Genomic DNA, 23,630 nt, shown 5'->3' with positions numbered 1-23,630 from the left:
TTTATACAAGTTTAGAACACTATGAAAGGTTCATTTACTAAAATCTATAATTTTTTTAACATGTAATAAATTAAATATGAATTTTTTAAACGACAAAAGTTTAAGATATAAGTAACAAAAATATGGACGTAGAAATCAAATTTTTGAGATATTTTTTTCGGAGGACCTTTTAATAACGTTCTTAACACGCCTGTAAAAAATTGTTGAAAAACTTAAGAGTTTAAGCATAAATTAAACAAATTTGGATTGAGTAAGGACTAATATTGAGTGCAGAAATTTTTTGTAGGGATTAAAAAAGCTATTAAAATTAAGTAAGGACTAAACTTACAAGGTCGCAATTTTGTAGGGACCAAAAACATAATTAACCCTATACTTTATGACAACAATTTTCTTGACAACAATTTTCTTAGGGTTAAATATGTTTTTGGTTCCTATAAAATTGGGAACTTTTAAGTTTAGTCCTTACTTAATTTTAATAGGTTTAGTCCCTACAAAAAAAAAAATTACTTCTAATTTTAGTCCTTGTTACAACAAAATTTGTTTAATATCCTTAAACTCTTAAATTTTTGAACGATTTTTTTGAGACAAGTTTAAAACACTATGAAAAGTTCATTTACTAAAATTTAGAATTTTTTAACATGAAACGAATTAAATATGAATTTTTCAAAACGACAAAAGTTAAAGATAAAATTAACAAAATCTGGACGTAGAAATCAAGAGGAACTTTTAGTAATGTTCTTAACACGTTTGCAAAAAATTGTTCAAAAACTCAAGAGTTTAAGCATAAATTAAACAAATTTGAATTGAGGAGGGACTAATACTGAGTGCATAAATTTTTTTTAGGGATTGAAAAAAACTATTAAAATTAAGTAAGGACTAAACTTAAAAGTCCCAATTTTATAGGGACCAAAAACATATTTAACCCATTTTCTTATGAAAAATGCCTTTGAATACAATTCTATTTACAATACATTTTGAATAGGAGGACTTTTATGCAAACCATGTCTCCAAAACACGGGAACACTTCTCTCACATGAACTGATCTATTTGCAACAAACAAAGCAACATAACCATATCTCTTCAATTTTTTCTTATGAACTATCAAGTGTTCCGCAAAATTTAAAGCAACACTTTCGATATGAAGTACCAGATTAGGTCATTTTAGATTGGCATTGCTCCACAAAATATATGATGTAATGATTTTTTTTTCATCATTCAATTTTAGAAATTTTGGAGCCCTAGCTCCACTTTCTGTTTTTTAAGAAATTGAGAGGATCACAAACCATCATATATTTCTTCATCACATCAATACCCCTCATTTTCTCCCAATTCTTCCTTAAACCCATTCGCCGATTTCACCACTCTAACACGATTAACATCATCCCCATTATATTCAGATGCAAGTGAATTAGGACATAAGCTATAATCAAAATTTGACTCATCTTCATCCTCACTCATAAAACAATCTTCAAAATTTTACACATCATCATAAAGTGGAGCTGAGAATGGTTCTTTAACAATACTAATCGTAAACACTTCATCATAAATCATAATTTTGTCCACCCGATTGATTACATCAACAATGAAGTTTGAATTAAAATTCTTGCATAATATAACCTCGCTTTTCTTCAATGTGAAATTGTCAATTTGCATGAAATTCCCCAATGTATGTGTGATTTTTATGAAAAAATCATCCGACTAACATGCAAAGGTACAAATTAAAACACACCTAAGTGTTCTCATTCTGCAGCATTTGAATGCTATTATGCAATATGCTTAAATAATTCACCAACGAAATCAATTGCATCACTCACAACATTGCATGCATTTTTATCCCTCTACCCCAATTATAAAGACTTCATTCCTTCTCATAATGCTCATATGAATTGATGTAAAACCTATGTCATAATTTGTTTTGTTGCAGTGAAAGAACCATAGACACATCATGCACATCATGCCTACAAAACAACTTCGTGCCCATTTTGTATCTTCCTCACACAAAAAATATGACATACTAGTCCATGACTTTATATCATTCATCATACCAACAACTTCATCCTGACTTTGGAACCTTACCTTTGTTTCTCATGTTTTGTATGTTCCAAACCAAACATTATGTAACACCTGGACCATTTTCTTACCATCGTGCATCTTCATGAAACACAAAAATCCAATTTGTTTCGCTTTTCTTATTTCTTCTTTGTGCCAAATACACATCAACAAGTATCCGACACGGGTTTAACCCATGCCATATTTTTTCATGCTACACATAGAACATTCGCAAATTAGAAGAATGTATACTCCTTCGTCTTCAAATATTTTAGGGTCTCTCTCATATCATTGCTTGTTTGTCTGTCTGTCGGTCCCAACATGTTGGAGGTGAGAAAAACACAAGGGGTTGAAGGTTTTGTCTGATTTTTATTTTTTTAAGTTTAAAAACCAATTAGAGGATGCAAAAGTTAATATGAGAAGATAGAAGAGAAGGACACGGATATTTATTCACCCCACAATCCGGATTACGTCTAGATACCACCGTGAAAAAATCATAATGTCAACGAATATTTAACCAAAATAATTTTTACACGGTGGTTTCCATTCTAATATTGATAGTTCACAAAAGATGTTTTCTGAAATACTATATTGCATAAACTTTAAATAAAATAAGCATATTATAGACATCAAGAACAAACTTTAAATTTTGATAACTTTATGTCTATTGATTTATCAGAGATATTTGGAATACCTGAACCTATTGTCGAATCTCAAATCATAGAAAAAAAGAAATATGAAACGAGCATCCATCGAGATTATGATTTTTCCTCAATCGAGACTCCTTAATTAATATAATTAATTTAAAAATATATATACATTTTAACACTCTTTGGTCAAGTAGCCTAGTGGGTAGAATTTACCTTTCACAAGGTAAATAAGTGGGGTGTCTAGGGTTCAAACCCCGGCCCTGTATATAATAATGCATATCCCGACCTCTGTTTGAGCTATGCTCACGGGGACCATATTTTAACACTCTATATTAGAATATAATTAAATAAAAGATCCCCAAAAAATTAAATAAAAGATTCCAAAAATTAAATAAAAGATCCCGTAAAAAAAAAAAGGATTAAATAAAAGATTCCCAACGGATTCTACCAAAAAACGAAAAGACTCCAAACAGAATATTGCTGATTTTCTCGAAATATAATGGCCATTTACACTTCTCCTTAATTTAGCTCAAACAGTTAATGCAATCGATTATAAGAAGATTTTTTTTTCTTGCAAAAAAAAAAAGAAGGATTATTTTCTTTTCTTTTTACAAAAGATTATAAGATTTTATTTTTGTTTACAAAAGATTATGGGAAGGATGAAAGCTGTATTATCTATCCTATGACGGTGATTGACAACAGATATCATCAAAATTTCATCACCATGCTTACTACTGTCCTAGTCATGAAAAAGATTTTATTTACAACACCACAGATAAGGTATAATCTTTAAATTTAGAAAGTATTGAAAACACGTCAAATTATTCTCACAAGTGTGAAAATATATTTCATATTTCATATCAGAGTATTAAATTTGGTCAAAAAAATAATAATATCAGGCCATTAAATAGTTGCCATCTTTGGCTAAGCCTTTCCTTAACTCTCTTAATAAAATCTGCTAATATCTCTTAGAAGTGTAGTGCATCAATTTCTCAACAGTTTGCAAAGAAACAAAGAGAGTCATGACAATAGAGCAGAGTAGCTTTTCCATAGAAGATGGAAAGTATGATGATGATGGTCGCATAAAACGAAAAGGTTTGTATCATCAAGTAAATTAATATTTTTTTTTATTATTATTATTTTCATTTTCACATGTTATAATGTTGTTATTTTAACATTGATATATAAATAATTGTATGTGCATGAAGGAACATGGTTCACTTCGAGTGCACACATTGTGACGGCTGTAATAGGGTCCGGAGTGTTGTCGCTGGCATGGGCTGTTGCTCAGTTGGGATGGATCGGAGGGACTATCGTTCTCATACTCTTCTCCCTTGTCACTCTCCTCACTTCTGTTCTCATGGCTGATTGCTATAGGTATCCTGATCCTGTTCATGGAACCAGAAACCCAACATACATGAAGATGGTACAAAACATCCTAGGTAATTTACTTACAAAATTCAATTTTTGATGTTTCACTTTCTAGTCAAAGATTTTGGTCCGTATTTTCAAAATTCAATTTTTGATGTTTCACTTTCTAGTCATACATAGTTTAGAATTGCTAAAGATAAGACCAAGGTGAGAATTTGGTTGAATCAAGAAAGATAGTTCTTAAGTTGTGTTCGCAATATGACTTAAATTCATATTTTTATAACAATTTGTTCGTATTTATTTAGTAAAACAATTTATTAATTCGTATTGAATTCTAGTATATATATTTTTTGTATTTCAGAGAAACTACATAAAAGATCTAACTATGTAACGCTCATAAATGTAGTTTGGTGATTAGGTCTTATCCATTGAAAGAATACATGGTCAAACAATACATTCTTTGTTTGTAGAATTGCATACCCTAATATTGACAACTTGTTCAATGCGGAACAAAAACACATGCCGATTTTATTTTGAAGTTGATAATTGCATTGTAACTTTTCTATCTCTTTTTCTACAGGAGGAATTCAATACAAGTTTTGTGGATTGGCTCAGTACACAAATCTTGTGGGTTGTACCATTGGTTACACCATCACAGGATCCATTAGCATGGTGTAAGAACATAATAAATCTCCTATACTAAGTTTAGTGTCTGATTTATCTGATCTTATCTATTGACATTATAAATATTTGCTAGACTATTGGAGAGAGCTTATGGAAAAAGTTCAGGGCATGTCCTTAGTTGTTTTCAGAAATGATTTGTATAATCTCTATAACACCTTTTGAAAATAGCTTATAGATTAAACAAACACAATTTGATTTTATTTAATCTTATTTTATCTTTTGATACATTAATATGAAAAATGCTTATGTTTTAAGCACTAAATTAAGTTGTTTGTCCAAACAGGACCAAAATAATGAGCTAATATATGTAAGTGGAAATAAATTATTTTCATTTCTTGGTACTCAAAATTAAGAATGTTCATGATGGTAATAACAATTCTTGCTTGTTTCTGAACCAGGGCCATAAAAAAATCAAATTGCTTTCATAAGGAAGGCCATCTGGCGGACTGCAGTATATCCAACTATAAATTTATGGCCATCTTTGGAATCATTGAGATTTTACTGAGCCTAATTCCAGATTTCCATGAACTTTCATGGCTCTCTATTCTTGCTGCTGTAATGTCTTTTGGTTATGCTTCCATAGGCATTGGTCTCTCTATAGCAAAAGTTGCAGGTTAGGATTTGCTTTAATGAGTTACATATACAATTGCACTAAAAAATATGCTCATGTGCCCTAAAAAAACGCATATTTTAGGAGAGTTAAATGCAACTTCTAAATTTAATGATGTTTCATTTTAACTGAATGTTTTGTTTTGTTCTTGGATATGTATGTAGAAAAAGGACACCATGTTACGACAAGCGTTACAGGGATTGCTGTTGGAGTGGATGTTACAAGTACAGAGAAGATGTGGAATACCTTCCAAGCAATTGGAAACATAGCTTTTGCATATGCTTTTAGTAATGTAATTGTTGAGATACAGGTAACTAATTTATTTTAAGCAAAACAAGTGCTTATTTCAGTTCATTCATAGTCATGCTTATTTAGATTTCATCGGATAGGAAGACAATTTCTCAAGTTTCTTATCTATCAAGTTTCTCATCTATTTTGTACAATAAGCAATAAAATAATTATGTTTAGTGGTCTTAGGTTAAGATATAAGTGTTAATTACTTTTAACATATTTCAAATTGTTTCTTATACAGGATACCTTAAAATCAAGTCCACCAGAAAATCAAGTCATGAAGAAATCAAATTTGACTGGAATTACAATCACCACATTCTTTTATGCATTATGTGGTCTTGTAGGCTATGCAGCATTTGGAAACAAAGCACCAGGGAACTTTTTAACTGGATTTGGTTTTTATGAACCATTCTGGCTCGTTGATATTGGTAATCTTTTCATCGTCATTCACTTAGTTGGAGCCTACCAGGTAGTTAATTATTTTATAAACGAAACTTACGACATGAAAATTAAAATTGGATTTATGTATTAATTTATTTATTTATTTATTATGTACAGGTATTTGCACAACCTGTATTTTCACTTGTGGAAAGTTGGGGTAATAAACGTTGGCCACAAAGCAAACTGGTGACACAAGAATCTAATGTAAAAATTCCATTGGTTGGCACTTGGAGAATGAACATGTTCAGGGTGATATGGAGGACAATGTATGTGATATTCACGACAGTGATTGCTATGATATTTCCATTCTTCAACAGCGTTGTGGGTTTGTTAGGAGCTATTTCATTCTTTCCTTTGACAGTGTATTTTCCAACAGAGATGTACTTGACACAAGCCAAAGTGCCCAAGTATTCTCCTATATGGATTGGAATGAAATTGCTAAGTGGGTTTTGTTTGATTGTCACTCTTGTTGCTGCAGTTGGATCAATTGAAGGAATTGTCACAGACCTCAAGACCTATAAGCCCTTTCACTCTAGTTAATCCCGTTCTACCATTTGTTGAATATATGTTGGCACTTTTATTGATTAAACATGTGTACGTACTTGTTATCATTTGGGTTCTTTTTTTTTCTTTCTTGTTGGTGTACTTGGAGATTTTACTTAGAGATTGTAGTTTTTGTTTTCGTGTTGTCATTTTCCTTTTTCTTCAAGATAAAAAATTTGTGTTGATTTTCAGCATTTTCTATATCCATTTTTCTTCTTGTTTTTGATTCAATAAGAAATTCACTTAACTTCTTTATCACTTCAAACTTTGTTTCTTGAATACGTACTAGTCGGGCTTCTTAAAAACCAAACCTCTGATATTGTAACTAATTATCTTCATTATTAAATACCAACACCTGATACACCAATTAAAGCCTTATCATAATATAAAGCTTTGGTGGTCTTATAATGGAAATGTTAACGAGTGCCCCCGGGGCACTCTTTAAGGGCTTTAAGTAGTAAGTTTTCATGAAAATTTGTGTAACCAATACATTGAAAATTGAAATATTTGACTTTCTTAAGGAATAATTTCTTATTTCGAATTGCTTAAAGAGTGCCCCGGGGGAACTCGTTAACAAGACCCATAAACTAATTAGAGGGTTTATTACTAATGGTGTTCATTTTACCCATCCTTAATGCTCCTTGGGTGGACCACATTCGGTCTCTCCTCATGAAGGATCGAAATATTTCTCTGACTCGTACCCTTTCTGAAAGGAAAAATATAAGTGAACACACTTTTCTTGACACAAAATAGACACCATGGACATTTTAGACTTTTCAACCTTAAAGCAGGGGCATTGTTGTAAGTCCACCACACCTCCCTTCTTCCTTTCTTCCATGCCTGCTGACTTTAATGTATTTTAGATGAAAGAGAGTGATGATTGAAGGATTAAAATAAATTATTTTAATGAGAGAAAATTATTGGTTAGGAGAGAAATAGAGACAAAGGCACCCAGAGGCACCAAAGCCAAAGGCACGAAAGTGCTACCCTCCTGCCGTTTGCAGAACTCATTCTCCCACCACCATTTCTCTCTCATCTCACACCACCACCACCGTTTTCAACTCAATAATTCCCTCTCTCCACTGTCCAGGTCTCTCCCCTCCGTCCACTTCTCCCATCCGTCTGCTGCCATTGTCCCCTCCTCCCTCACGTCGACCGCACACCGACCACTGTAACACCCCGTTTTCCCAACGTAAAATTTCATAATAAAAATCAGAGTAATTCAACTTAAACGTAATGTCACATTCTTTTTCTAAAAACATAAACTGAATAAATAAATATTTATCCTTCAAAATCCAATATCATATTATTTTAAACTTCGCAGCGGAATAATTTCAACAACTTAAATAATCTTTGGCACAAGGGCCTCAATATAAAATTTCATAAAACTTAGTTCAACATCAATTCTTGAAAGATTCATAAAGTAATACGTAAGGAACGGAAAGTAAAGACATAATCCCATCCCGTTACGTATCAGAGCACCTAAGACACACTTGTGAGGAGTCCACTCACGACCGCGACTAATCTTGGTTACCTGCAAGTTACCCATACGAAGAGCAACATTTTCAAGCAAAGGGGTGAGATTTCTCAAACAATAATATTAAGCTCATAAATCATAAATTACATTTAACAATATAAACATCTTATAATTTAACAATTACAATCAAATACATAGACATCATCATTTCATCTTAGCAATATATCATCATATAGCAGTCACAATCATCGTCACATATCATCTTACTAAAAGGCATCACAAAGTAATTCGTTAAAACATCACAACTTAACAACTTGACTTGACAATGCATCTAGACTTGACTATGCAACTCTTAACGTCTTAAACCATCTTGAATCATCATGAAAATGCAAATGCATGTGGTACCAATCTAGGGCATAAGCCCTCGTCGCTTATGAGCATAAATATACTCCTAGGGCATAAGCCCTCGTCGCTATTGAGCAAAAGCTCCTAGGGCATGAGCCCTCGTCTCTGGTTGAGCAAAAGCTCCATCGTCGTGGTTGAGCAAAAGCTCCATCGTCGTGGTTGAGCAAAAGCTCCAGGGCATCAAGCCCCCATCTTTAAATGAGTATGCAAATGGACTCAACAGCTTACGTCTTAGAAAACTTCATGAACATCTTACAACTCTTGACTTAGACTGACACTTACATCTTAAATAAGACTCAGCAGTATATGCATAAATAATTTATCTCATATCAGCATCATAGTATAACCGCATCAAATGATAATCAACAACATCTTAAACATCACATCATCATAAACATCATAAATAACACATATAGTGCATATATAACAATATCACATCATTAATAATCTTAGTCATCGTAACTTAGGCTTCCTGGACAGCTTCTAATAATCTAGACATCCTTCCTTTCCTACTCCAAGTTCATCTTAAAACTACACGATCTTTAAATAATAACACATCTTTATATAACTCGACAAATACACATCTTTAAATCACACATCTTCAAGTAGCACATCTTTATATAAAACATCTTTAAACACACATCTTTAAATAGAACCATCGTCAAATACAACATCGTTAAATAGCACATCAATTACACATCATCAAATAATTCATATAAATTATTTACACATCAAGAAAATCATTTAATAATAATTAACAATGATAACTCTTATTATTTTATCATTAAATAATATAAATGGCCAAAAAGGGAGCTGATTTAATTTAAGATAAAACAATTAGTATAAACGCAAATTTCATATAAGGTCCAAAAGAAAGGAGGAAATATTGGACAGGTAGCTAAAGGCATAATTTTATATAAGAACCTATTGATTGCAGCCATAATCATAATCACACGCTAGCATCAAATATTGATGTTAAAATAACCAAGTCTCATTAGGTCATAATATGGCATAACTAAGATATAAGGGATTAAAGCCTACCTTGCCTAACTACCTAAATCCCAAGCTTCTTCAAACTAATGAGGTTACAGTAACGTACATGTCCCTTTTCTTCTATCAATGCACTATACATGTACTACTACTAATCCAAAAAAAACACACCCTTTTAGTACTCAATCGAAAACAGATAATAATGTCTTCAAACAAGCCTTTATCTATTAAGTTCACCAAAATAGCCCAAGGTTACTCATACTATATACATATTACCTCAACTTAATGTATCACATACGTTACTAAATATTTATGTTAATAGAATGTCAGAGGTCTCCTAAAATCAAGAATCGCGAGCACTGCTATCTCTCCACTTAAATCTAACTCAGACCAAATATCGTTTCATCGAGCAGGATCAATATCCTCCATGCCAACCTTTCCATTATTTTTAAATTACTAGCATCCTCTCTACTTTGCGACAAAAATAATCCAAAAGTATTATACATGAGAGTGTAAGGGTATGATTACTTTGTTCATATATATATATATATATATATATATATATATATATATATATATATATATATATATATATATATATATATATATATATATATATATATATATATATATATTTTTCAAAACACAACATAATCAATATTAATCATCGATTTAGCACAAGAATTCATAATTAAAAGAACATGATAAACAATGGAAAACAAAACCCTTCACTGCCCACATGTTCATACAACCTTATGGTGAATAGAGACTCCCCCTTACAAACTCATCCTAAAGCATGTTAGATGCAATCTAATGATTCACAGACCTAATATTAGTGAAAGATAGTCTCACCCTTACCTTAGATTGTTTTTCTGAAATCAAAAGCAGCGTTCTTCGTTCCTAGGGTTCTCCTCCTCTTTCTCCTCTTTTTCCAAAAAGCGGTTTAACGTCCAAACTCTTTCTAACCTAAGCTTCCTTATTTATAATACCAATCACTCTTCCTAAATCTATTTTGGCCCAATAACTTATTCTTCTTTCTATTCTAACCTCCAATTCTACTTACACTAATAATTCTCATATTCTAATAAATAATAGAATAATGCCACATAATAAAATACTAACACCTCATATGTATAAATAAATCACATAAATAAATTCTAACTTAATAAAAATAATTAAATAAAAGGAGGACGTTACAACCACGACCATCTTCTTCTCTTTCTCGCCAACTGTCGTCCCTCTCTTTCTTGACGGCCACTGAGTTGTTGCGCTTTTGTGGTTCAAGATTTGAGATTTTTGGGTTCGTCGGCTGTTGCACCTTTTGGGTTCAAGATCCAGGGAGTTGAAAGCTGGTGGTCGCCGTTGCCGGAAAGGAAAACGGTGGTGGTGTGAGATGAGAGAGAAACAACAGTGAATGGAGGGAGACAAGAGAGAGTAAGAAGCAAAGGGGAAAAAAAGGAACAGGAAGATGAGAGAATAACAGAGAAGAGGTAGAGAGTGAGCGTGAAAGCAAAAATAAAATAAAATAATAAATGTATTAGTGAACAGTGGAATACGGTATATGGTGTCGTATTTGTGTTTGATTTTTTGTGTTTGTTTATCATTTCTGTTGTGAAAGAACCTCTTATACAAATTGGTTTGTCAAATTGAGCCTCTCGCTTTCGAGTGGGCTAAAGATCTTCAATATTTATCTTTCTTCTCTCTCTAGTATTTGCTTAGTTGATGCTATGGGGACTGAGTTCCTTCTAGCTTAATTTGCTTTATTTTATTTTATTTTATTTCCTCTTGATAAAAAAAGAGAGAAATATTTGAAATCTTATTTGAAAGCTTCTATGATACTTTGTAAATTGAAGTGCACAGTGACACTTGTTTTAAAAATCAATAAATTAACGATCACTTTTATAAAATAAAAAATTATTTGTCAACTTTTATATGTTAGAAAACATAGTTTTAAAACTCAGCTCGGTCATCGACTCAGCAGAGGTACTGGGTCACTGAGTCGATGATCGAACCATCAGGTTATTGGTTGAAGCGCATGACTGAATCAAATTAAATCGGATTGAACTAGTGACTATGTTTCTTTAAAAATTAAAATAATGACACAGATAGAATAAAAAATAAATATCCAATAAACATAATTTCATAGATTAATTATTATGAGCTTCAAATAAAATATTTAAGCTTGATAATTATATATGCTTATGTTTTATTTTTGAAATAATTATATATGCTTATGTTTTTAACCAAGAATGTTTTTGAGAGGTTTTTAACCAAGATTATACAAGTTTATATTGTAAGGTATTTTCATCAGCAAAAAATATTTCAACGAGATCCAACAAAATATGTTACTACTATATGTATATTAAAAGCACCTTGAGCACAAAAACAAGAAGTGCTTCAGTGGTTGGAAGAGCCTTGGTTGATTGGTTTGTTATAGGTTTGTTGTGGGTTCTTAGACTTTTCACCCTCAAATACTCAGTGTTTAGAGACACCAATAATGTAAAAAAGGCATTCCACAAATGAATTGTTGAAACACCCCTTTTTGGCTAGTACACGCGTGTCGCACTTGCTCCCCAAACATGTATGTTTTGTTATACTTTGACAAAAATTGATTTTGAGTGAATTGATTCTGTAAAATTAATTCTTATTAAAAGTGAGTTGCAGATAAAATGATTTGTATTTGGATACATTCATCTAAACGTGAATTAAATCATAAGTTTGTGTTATAATCAAATCTAAAATAAAAAACTATAAATAGTAGCTTCCAGTAGAATAGTTTTTAATCCTCAAAATTAATTTCTTAAGAAAATGTCAAAGAACATTTTATAAAATTAAAGTTACTTTTAGCACTTCAAAAATAGACATTATGAAGGGAAACCAAATACCTTTACGAATGAATTGAATTTGAAAGCATAAGTTAATTTTTTATTTTTTTTGTGTACCCGCCTCATTATCCCCCTTATCTCTTGTGACCGCCACATTCAACTACAGGGCTGAAAATGACCCGAGTCAAACTCGTCTAAGCTCGACTCAATTAGAATTGGTTTACCTCAAAACTCACCTCGAGTTTGAAACAATCTTATTGTTTAGCTCGAGTTTGACTCACATAAAGTTCAAGAGCAACTCAGTTCTGTTCGTTATGTTCTTCTCGTCCGCTTGAATCACGTCATTCAAACATTTTTTTATCAAAAAAGTAAAAAGAAAAATATATCTTTTACCTTTTAATTTTTCTCTTAATAGAAAAAAACATTGAATAAAAATAAAAGCTATCACAAGGATATATTGTTTAAAGGATAGACACAAATACAAATTTTTTATACATGCAAGCTACAAAAAACCAAAAGTAATAATAAAAACAAGGGAAATGTTAACCAGTGCCCCGGGGGCACTGGTTAAGGAAGCATATATAGTAATAATGCATTGGAACTTGTGAAGTCAACTCTTTAAAGATTTAAAAAAATATTACTTTTAAACTAAAACTTTCTTTTTTTGGTTTTCTTAACCAGTGCCCCGGGGGCACCGGTTAACACAACCCTAAAAACAAACACTAAAACCAATACATACTCACATATTCACTAAAAATGAGATGTAATTGTAGTGCTTCTTTTTAATTAATTAATTATTTCCATAAATCTCTAATATTCTTTTTGAAAATAGCTTATAGATTAAGCAAACACAGTTTGATTTTATTTCGTCTTTTGCTACATAAATACTTTACGCTTCAGCACTTATATGAAAAACACTTATGTTTTAAACACATAATTAAGTCATTTGTCCAGACAAGACCAAAATTATGAGCTGATATATAAAGCTAAGAAAGAGGAAATAAATTATTTATTATTTTCATTTCTTAGTACTCAAAAATAAGAATGGTCGTAATGATGATGACGATGAATGGTCGTAATGATGATGATGATGATGATGGTAATAACAATACTTGCATGTTTTTTTACTAGGGCAATAAGTAAATCCAATGGCTTTCATAAGAAAGGGCATTTGGCGGAATGCAATATATCCAACTTTACATTTATGACCATTTTTGGAAATTTTCAGATTTTACTAAGCCAAATTTCAGATTTCCATCCCTCCATCCTACAATAAATTACCTATTTAAAAATATGCACTGTTTAACTATTCTTTATTAATGTTAAAATTTATATATAGCTCGCATATAGCTAGAAGTAATACAAAGTAATTTTGGCATTGAATAGACAAATAGAATGTTGTTGCCAATACTACATAAGAGGAATGCTTGCTAAAAAATTGGTCGAAAAGAGCAAGAGTTAAGAGGAATGTCGAGGAAACCATATATAGAACGAGGAAACCATGTCGAGACAGGCCTTACGGGGCTCATTGTTGAAGTGGACGAGACAGGCATGCAGAAGTTGTGGAATACCTTCCAAGTAATTGGAAACACAGCTTTTGCATATGATCGGACTCGGACCGCAATTTCTCTAGTTCCTCGTCTATTATCTATATCCTATTATTCTAATTTATTACTTCTATTACCTATTTTGTTATAAGCAATAAAATAGTTATGTTAAGTGGTCTAAGATATTGTAAGCAAATGTTAATCACTTTCAACATATTTCAAATTGTTTCTTACACAGGACACATTAAAATCATCACAATAAAAAATTATATCTTTTACCTTTTAATTTTCCTTTTAAAAGGAAAAATATTGAATAAAAATAAAAGTTATCATAAGGATACATTGTTTAAAGGATAGACACAAATACAAAGTTTATACATGCAAGACACAAAGAATCAAAAGTAATAATAAAAACACATATCAACACTAATACGTGTAATTCACACGCACGCACGTGCACACACAAACTCACATATTTAAATGAGATGCAATTATAGTGTTTCTTTTTAATTAATTAATAAGCATATCATTAATTTATAAACTTCTTTTTTTCTTCTTAAATGTGAGTATGTAATTGTAGATTTATGCTTCCTTTTAGTGCTTCTTTCATTAATTAATAATTGTAAGGTAGTAATGATAGGAAGGAGAAGTCATGGCAAAAGGACCGGTAGGGTATCACTTTTGATGGTACCTATAAGGAAAGAGAAATTACTCTAAAAGGGACTAAAAGCTACAACTACACTATTTTAACAAACTAATTTCTTCATTTCATTCTTTATAATGATTACAATGATCATTTCTTTATTTAAAACATTTCTCTTTTGATGGTACCTATAAGGAAGGAGAAATTACTCTAAAAGGGACTAAAAGTTACAGCTACACTATTTTAACAAACTAATTTCTTCATTTCATTCTTTATAATGATTACAATGATCATTTCTTTATTTAAAACATTGACATTCTAACAACTTAACCAATGACTAATCATAATGGGTCTCTCTAGATCCTTTTAGAACATGACGACACACATCTTAAATATCTAATACAACTAACTTATTACTCCCTCCGTCCCTTAATGTAACCTCTCTTTGCTTTTTTCACATTTCTTAAGAAAAGTTGTCAGTGTAATTATTATGTATGTTTTGTGTGTTAATATTACCATATTGTCCTTTGTTTGTATATGTATTAAATTTGACTTTTTAAATTTCAAGATAAGTTAGTAGTATTAATTAGGGGTATGTTTAGGAAAAAAATAATAAATGCATCTAGTAATTTGAAAAGGGGTTTAGATTTAGGGACAAAAATAAAGTCAAATGGGTGGTTAGATATAGGGACGGAGGGAGTATAATCTTTACCTACTTTGACTATTTTATTACATTGACTTATCTTGATCATTACATTTCATTGGTCTTGTACAAACACCTTATCCTCAAAGTGGTAACTAAAAGATCACAAAATATAGATTCAATTCCATTTAATGTTTAAAGTATTTAACCCATGACAAATTTCCTCCTTATATCGCTTCTTTTATTGCAACAGATTTAGGTGCTTTATGAATTATCATCCAATCTGTAAAAAAAAATCACCCCGCACTTTAAAAAACAAACATTATATGATAAACTTTTGCTATACTTTTCTTACCTTACGATTTAAGGTCGTATTGCCAAGACCTCTTCCCCTAATAACCAAAGGATTAAGATTAAGTTTTTTATATGATCAAATAAGAATTTTTAAATAGTTTAATTAATAGTATAAAGTTGCTTTTTGGTAAATCTAAATGTAAAAGGAGACAACCTAGTCACATTCATCCGTTTGTTGGAGACTATTGTTGAAATATTTTCATATGGACTAGCATAGTCAGTCTTATTTTATGTACTGCTTGTATTAATTAAAATGTAAGAGCATAAATATATCTTTTTAATATCAATATATAATCTAAATCATGTTTATTGAGATTAGTATGTGAAACGCCTTGTATGGAATTGCTAGAAAAGCTTGAAGAAGACCAAAAGGAGAGACTTTGATGGACTCATTGCCATTTGTTTATTCAAATAATCCAAAACATTTGATATTTATGATTAAGATTATTATTTGTTCACATTGCAATCAAGGATTAGAAAACGTTCGAGTAAATAGGCAACTACCCCCCTGAAATTGTAAGTTTCATCAATTACCCCCTGAAATTAACAAAACTTTAATTACCCCCCTGAAATTGCACAACGTTAATCAATTTACCCCCTCCGTCAAATTCTTCTGTTAGTCAACATGACGTTTTGCAAATACCCCCCTGAAGTTTTGCACTTATGTGCAAAATGCCCCCCGAACTTGAAAATTTATATTTTTTTTTCTGGACTTGTTGGAAGTGATTACATTGTTTTTTGGCATGAATATCCATCAAGGATGTCTTTCTGGGTGACTGCACAATAGCAAATAATTATTGGAAATGGATTCTTTGATCCTTCAAGGATGTCTTTTTGGGTGACTGCACAATAGCAATGTTGCTGATACATGTGAGCCAAGGATGCATTCTTTTAAAGTTACTTGAATGAGGCTACTATGTTGATAGAAACTCTCTTAAGTTGAAGATATGAATTATTATTCATGAGTACTGCTTTTAGAGAAAGCAATTTAAGTTCTTTATTTATGGTGGACAATTAACTACTGCATGATTTTAATATTTTTAGTTTAGATTTTCTTTAACAAAAGATAAGATGTTATTTTATTAACTAAACATATATTTTTCCAATATAGAAAAGGAAAGACTTTATTAAGAACACTAACCCAAAAACAATGTGTAAAATGATTTCTGATTATATCAAGTTAAAAAAGTTACGCACACATTGTTATAGCACAAGATTTGCAAATAAAGAACTCTCCCAATAGACAACGTAATTGATTCAAAGTAAATTCCCTCACAAAAGCAAAGATAACTAGTATACTTCTGCCCTCAACCCACGAAATGATGATACTTCCATCTCTTGACTTGCAACATGTTAAATCACAATCTACAATGTTCTTCAATCAAAATTTGCAGCATTCTTCAATTACTTCAGTCAACAAATTATACAAGTCTTGGCATTTGGTTCATGTATCTCCATTCAGCTATTGCACAATGTTCTTCATCTCCTCTTCCACATTTGTCAAGGATAAGAAAAAAAATATATAAATTTTCAAGCTTGGGGGCATTTTGCACATAAGTGCAAAACTTCAGGGGGGTATTTGCAAAACGTCATGTTGACTAACAGAAGAATTTGACAGAGGGGGTAAATTGATTAACGTTGTGCAATTTCAGGGGGGTAATTGAAGTTTTGTTAATTTCAGGGGGGTAATTGACAAAACTTACAATTTCGGAGGGGTAATTGCCTATTTACTCGAAAATGTTCTATTGAGTATAATGTTTTCAACAACTATTACCAGATCAGCATAACATGGTATCTTCTCTTGCATATAATGATGGTTCCTTCTATTTTCACACAAGTCCAAAGTAAATAATTATAATACTCCATAAGTATGCTCGAAAAGCTTTAAAACTTTTTTCTTTTGACAAGTATAGGGACTTCATTTGATTTGCAACTTATTCCAGACAAAATTAACTTCTAACTTGAAAATAAAAATATATTAAGATTAATGCTACTTCTAACAAGACTTTCATTTAGATTTAAATAAACTATACACAACATATATGCAAAATGCAAAAGACACATGCGAAGAATTGTGTCAATGATGACTGCAAAATACATAACAAGTTCTCCCTGAATGATATTTTACAAAGGAACTAAATCAACAGAAGCCAAGTAAAACTTAAATTCAATATATGTGACTATAGGTTCCTAAGAGTAAAGTACGTGTACGTTTGATTTTGCCTTTAATTTAGCCGAGGAGCTATCTGAGATATCCTTTCATCTTCTAAGAGTGCATAAGGGTCCACATATTGTGGAGGTGATAGTGACATCTTGCTTCCGTCGTGGACAAAACTTGGTCCGAAATACTGCAACAAAAACAGATTCAATCCATCAACGTTCTATATTACATGAAGGCATCAACCATGTCCACTATTTCATACAAGCACAAACAGACTCAATGTGAAGAATGAATGAGGATTGAGGAACAAAAACAAAGCTTAGTGTAAGACCAACATGACGCAAACAGAAAATAAATTTATTTCGTTAAATAGTCTTCAGTTTTCAACAGGGTGAAATCAAAATATTTCATGTTGTGTAAAGTTTGTTTTTTAATGTTAAACATAAACCATAGGATAGATGGGAAGACAAAGCAAAGATCATGAGCTTCAGCATGACGAAATGAAGTAGCTGCTACCAAGAATTGAATGCACAAAAACAGTTATACACATTAAATTGAAACTTTTATAAGTTCACCAAACAACAGACACAAAATCAATAGAGATACGCAAGTTAAAACAATGCATGTGAAGTATAACTAATATGACGACCAACTGTTATAAGCTAGAATATACATTTTTTCTAAAGGAAGCTGAGGATATATAACCTAAATGTTCTGAAGTCTTAGTTTGCCAATTGAGTTGGTTAGGTTCTGTATGTCCATCAAATTGTTACTCACTTCAATAATAAACAAGTTTATAGTTTAAAGAAAATCATGTTACCACCATATCATTAAATGTGTACTATATAGATTACTTAACACGCAAACGGTACGGTCATAAAACAGAACACATTACATTAGCTGGTAGCAAAAAGAGCTTACGAAGTAAAGAGCGGAAAAAAATGCCACGGTTATGAGGATCAACGGTCCAAATGCCAAGAAGAATGTTCCTCCAAGTGTCAATAGAAGTTTAGCTCGAGGTACCAGGCCCTGAAATGGATAAATATGTAAGTGATTTCTGGTGACTGCCATAGGAAGCATGTAAGCTGTATTTCTATGACGGTGATTGAGAAATGAAAACTTCAAGTCATGAAGAACTATTTACTACAATACAAATAAGGTACACCCTATTTAGAAAGTATGTAAAACACTTCAAATCATTCTCTAAGCAAAGAAAGCGACAAGAAATAATGTTTATTAGAATTTAACTTATGAAATCATATTTATCTCTCTAATTATGAGAATAGAGTTCTTCAGCGGAAAACTGATTAACTGACGTACAAACTTTATTTCAAAAATTATTTAAATATCAAACTAGTTCTTTAAAGAAACCATCAGAACCTTTAAGTTCCAAACATCAGATCAAGATGTTAAGTCTCAGTTTTCAATATAAACAGCCAAATCAAGTTTGGTGGTTTGAATTGCAAAAGCTAGAATTTAGTATTATAGTATTCTTTCTTTGCATCAAAACAACCTTAGAGCAGAACAAACAATGCAACACATTAAAGAGCAATGTAAACAAAATACCAAATCAGCAATTTTTTATATATATTATTGAAGGAAAGTTAACAATGGATCAACCTCAAGACCTTCACTGTTCAGCGCCATAGACCGTTCCCTCTGATTCTCTAGACCCCTCTCAACATTGGTTGACACTGTTTTTCTGTTCGGGAAACCCCTATCTTCTTCATTCACAGACGCCTCTTCATCAACTCCATAGTTGGTTTGCTTGTAATCCTCAAGCAATGATGTAGGGGTCATACCTCTCCTCTTCAATTCCTTCAAAAATAATGACTCCGGAGGCTCTTCTCCTGAGAATCAATACAGTATTAGCGGTGTGAAGCCATCAAAAGGTACAGTTAGTTATTTGATATTCTATTTGATCACCTACATGTAGCACCAACATTTCAGATTGAAGGTGTGTTCGGTGTCAGACATGTGTCAGTGTCCAACACTGATACAACACCAACACATGGCCACATTCAAATATTTCACTTTATCAAATTATCACAGGTGTCAACGTGTCAATGTTATGTCCGTGTTTGTGTGAGCGATTCAAATCTTAGCTACTTATCTTGCCAAAACACAACATGAAATTTTTCTAGGTTTCACTTCTAGAGGGGCCAAAATTGATTCTCAAAATATAGAATTGATTTTGTCATGTTTGGTTGCTTTCGAGTAGAATTGATTTTTCCCCTAGAATTGATTCTACTTGAAGCTAGAAATTGAAGCTTTTGATTCTAGAATTGACTTCAACACTAAAATAAATTATTCAACTCACTTTTACATAAATGTATCCGAACATAAATCACTTGCTTCAACTCACTTTTAGCCAAAAACAATTTTACATAACCAATTCACTCAAAAAACAATTTTTATCAACGGAGAACCAAAACATACACCAAGTAAACAACACATGAAGGACCAAACTATAAGGACATAAGTGTTTTCTCTTGAGCTGATAATACCATCCAAACAATATATGAACTCATCAAGCTCCACCTCATGAGTATTTATATTAAAGTGCCAATCAACATCAATACATAAAATAAAAATTCATTTTAACAATTGTTTGCTATGTAATCCATCATCATACAAAAAAAGGCTATAATACAAAGTTTTATTAATACTCTTAATCATTCAAAATTAACAATAAATCATATTAAACCAAAATCATTACTACTCTAAAGAAAAAAGAAACTTGCCATTGTTTTGATTCTTGGCATCTTGAGAACTACTACAACAGACCCTGGAAGACTTGGAAGAGTTGAAATTTTGAAACTTTAGGATCTTTTTGTGAAAAAAACATTGTTGGGTTGGATTATTCCATGAAGAATTTCTGGGAAAATTGGATTGTGAAAGGGAAAGTTGAGAGAGGGTTGGTCTCAAAAACGCCATAAGAGAGAGAATGAAAAAAAAATATGGTTTGGTGGCAGAGAAAGGTTTGAAAGGTTTCAACTTTCTTCTAGAGGAAGAAGCAAGTGGAGACTAGTGTCTTCAGAAGCTCAAGATGCGTACTTTAGTTGGGGAACAACTAACAGTGGCTAATGTGCGCGGTCTACGTTTGTGGCTATAAAAGAACCAAGACGACGTGACAACATGTACAAATATATAGTAATCATCATTTTTTGTTTTAATTCATTTTCTTCTTTTTATTTTTTCTTATAATTATCCAATTATTCTGTTGTTTCTTCTACAAAAATCTGGGGGAAATTTTTTCTGTAAAATTTTGACGTGTTACAGTTTGTCTTTTTTTTTTTTTTTTTTTTGTTAAATAGCCTAATGGATAGAGTTCATATAATTTAATTGTGAAAAAGTGAAGTGTCCGGGTTCGAACTGCATATAATATGCAATATCCAGCTAAACTCACGGGGATGTGTTATGGTTTGTCTTATTTTGGTCAAGTCTAGGTTATTGTTTATCGGCTTTATCAAATAGTAAAGTAAAACTAAACGTGAATTTTTTTTATTATAAAAGAGAGATCGAATTATTTACTAGTTGTATCATAAAACAAAATTATCTAGGTAACCAAAAAAAAAAATTAAACAAAATTATCTTAACTAACCATCCTTTAGCTTAACTTTTTTTTTTTTTCTATAGTCGAAGTCATTGGTTTCATTTAAATCTCGCATGTAAATGCGATGTATTGATTTAAACTTAAATAAAAGTGTTTAACCTAACAATATCAATATTATCGGTTGAGTAATTGAATTATTAGTCTTACAAGATAATATACATCAAATATAATCAATTGTCTTTTTTGATCAAATAAACGTAGTTTTTATACAAGAGAATTGTTATTATTAAATTTTTTGGTAAACTTAAGACATATTTCATGTGCAAATGTAGAACTTAATGATTAAACTCTTGATTAAGGGTTAAGCTGTAAATTTTATCAAATGGTAAAAGATCCAACTATATATCATGCTAATGTGAGACTTATTATAAATATTTACCACTTTGCAGAGGACTCCATCCACTTACTCTTCAGAGTTCAGACCACAACTAAGAATTTTCCGATTAAAGACAAATAAAAAAATAAATACTACTTACTTCTCAACTTGTCTTTGTTAAATAAACTCAAACACAATTTGAATTTCAATTGCATCATCACTCTCTTACGCAACTCTTCACCGGGTACCTTGCAATTGTAGGATTAATTTAAATTGGAATTAGTTATAATTTTCACCTAACCCTTTTGTTTTTTTTTATGAAACCTCAATATATCAATCACGTTCAAACTCAATTTTTATGGATTCTAGTTAATAACTGTCTACGCCGAAGTGTTAGACAATTTTTTTATGCATATTATAGGCCTAATTTATCCTTATCATGTTGCTGCTTACTCTTATATCTAGTCATAGATAGGTAACAAAATGAAGAGATATATATGGCCATATACAGTCACCAATATATGAATTAAGAATCAGAAACCATGTGGTTATACTATACCCCCCCCCCCCCCCCCTTTCGTACGGAAAGACAAATCTGTGAATAGTTAGTTATGCGTGCAAGCTGAGGAGCTTGTCTTTGTAGTATTTTGTTGTTGGCTTGTTGCTCAAGACAAGCAACTCTATTTATCATAATCAAAGTTGACATGTGATATTATATTTTAAAAATCGAACTGAACCTAAAGATTAAACTGTTTAACATGAGTCAGAATTTAGTATGGTTCAAATGATTTGGTGGGATCCATGTGAATTTTAACCAATCAAAAATAGTGTGTTAAAACGTTTGTTGTTAGCATTGCTCTAATAATTATTAATCATAAACTTTGTGGTATTGTTATTATATTATATAAAAGGACAAAGAACTAGGAATACAATGACAGCAATATCCTACCTCCAACCTAAGAAAATACGAAGACTTTCAATATTTTTGCAGCCATGCATTCTAGATAATGGTTTTAACCTGAATTGATTGGGGAGCCATAAGCCATTTCAGTTGAACGTGTTGGATCAGCAATTGTTTGTAAAGCTTGAAATATCATAGATGATCACTACAGGATGCTTAACACTCAGGTGGTGCTGGATTCTAATGCACCCTTAATATCACACTCTACATTGGTCCCCTTCTCAGCCTTCTCCTAATACTTGATTTAATAAGATCAATGTCGATGTTGCCGACCCTGAAAGTAATTATGGAGACTCCCTAAACATTGTCCAAGTTTTAAAGGTCACTTCTTCTAATGATTTGTCATACTTTGGAGTAGTGATCGATGATTGCGTGTGTGAGAAGAACTGCTAATGTTTCTGCTCATTCTTTAACTTTCTTATGGGTTTAATGACTTTGTTTAAATTGATGATTTTCCTTTCTATATTGCTTCCTCCATTGAATAATTTAGAAATGAATGACAAATAAATGTTTTTTGAAATTAAAAAAAAGGTTAACAAAAACAAAAATATAAAAATCAAATAGAATATTTTGTTATTAGATAGTTGAACATTATTTCGTCAAAAAAAACTATTTGAATGCTAGAGGTATTAATTATCATTTTAATTACTGCCTTCACATACTACAGCTGTGTAAGATTTTTCCGATTAAAGACAAAAAAATAAGTAAAAAGAAGTCAAATAAAGAAGAGTAAAAAAGACAAATAAATGAAACATGTGCACTTTTCAATTTGTTTTTGATAGATAAGTTCAAAGACTTTTTATCAAAAATATTTTATCAACAAAAACATAATCTCAAAGACTCTATCAAAATAAAAAATAAAAAAACTCAAGACAATATTCAATTGTATCATCACTGCGTCACGTAATACTTTTGTTCTAGATCAACCTCAGTATATTAATCACAGTCCACGCCAGTGTTACACAATTTTTGTACTTAAATTAGGCCTAATTTATCCTTATCATGTATATATTGTTTATATCTAGTCATAGGTAGCCATCAAGGAGGAGATAT

The 23,630-nt window shown here is 31.4% G+C and overlaps 2 protein-coding genes across 2 annotated transcripts; one reads left to right on the top strand and one right to left on the bottom strand.

The window, feature by feature from the left end:
• The first annotated feature begins 3,586 nt into the window (after window positions 1-3,586).
• On the top strand, window positions 3,587-6,788 carry LOC146958777 (amino acid permease 6-like). The gene is made up of 7 exons (XM_085740305.1): window positions 3,587-3,794; window positions 3,908-4,141; window positions 4,651-4,744; window positions 5,153-5,367; window positions 5,529-5,674; window positions 5,897-6,124; window positions 6,214-6,788. The coding sequence occupies exons 1-7, from the start codon at window positions 3,722-3,724 to the stop codon at window positions 6,634-6,636; spliced, it is 1,413 nt and encodes a 470-aa protein (XP_085596431.1). The 5' UTR covers window positions 3,587-3,721; the 3' UTR covers window positions 6,637-6,788.
• A 10,726-nt stretch (window positions 6,789-17,514) lies between these two features.
• On the bottom strand, window positions 17,515-20,797 carry LOC146958776 (tubulin alpha-6 chain). Its single transcript, XM_085740304.1, has 4 exons — window positions 20,429-20,797; window positions 19,305-19,534; window positions 18,606-18,713; window positions 17,515-17,871 (listed from the first exon to the last, which is right to left on the bottom strand). Exons 1-4 carry the CDS (start codon window positions 20,619-20,621, stop codon window positions 17,749-17,751), a joined length of 654 nt encoding a protein of 217 aa, XP_085596430.1. The 5' UTR covers window positions 20,622-20,797; the 3' UTR covers window positions 17,515-17,748.
• Between the last annotated feature and the right edge of the window lie 2,833 nt (window positions 20,798-23,630).

This window comes from Medicago sativa, chromosome 1 (assembly GCF_051527215.1).
Source record: "Medicago sativa cultivar Bolivia chromosome 1, Bolivia_mono, whole genome shotgun sequence".
Taxonomy (NCBI): Eukaryota; Viridiplantae; Streptophyta; class Magnoliopsida; order Fabales; family Fabaceae; genus Medicago; species Medicago sativa.
The sequence above is the reverse complement of the archived record's forward strand: the minus strand, read 5'-3'. Positions and strand labels throughout refer to the sequence as shown.

Coding starts and splice junctions, on each gene's coding strand:
- LOC146958777 (XM_085740305.1), top strand. CDS start 3,722: ATGACAATAGAGCAGAGTAGCTTTTCCATAGAAGATGGAAAGTATGAT. Junction 5,368..5,528: donor CTCTATAGCAAAAGTTGCAG/GTTAGGATTTGC, acceptor ATATGTATGTAG/AAAAAGGACACCATGTTACG. Junction 6,125..6,213: donor ACTTAGTTGGAGCCTACCAG/GTAGTTAATTAT, acceptor TATTATGTACAG/GTATTTGCACAACCTGTATT.
- LOC146958776 (XM_085740304.1), bottom strand. CDS start 20,621: ATGGCGTTTTTGAGACCAACCCTCTCTCAACTTTCCCTTTCACAATCC. Junction 18,714..19,304: donor TGAACAGTGAAGGTCTTGAG/GTTGATCCATTG, acceptor TATCCATTTCAG/GGCCTGGTACCTCGAGCTAA. Junction 17,872..18,605: donor TTTTTTCCGCTCTTTACTTC/GTAAGCTCTTTT, acceptor TTTTTGTTGCAG/TATTTCGGACCAAGTTTTGT.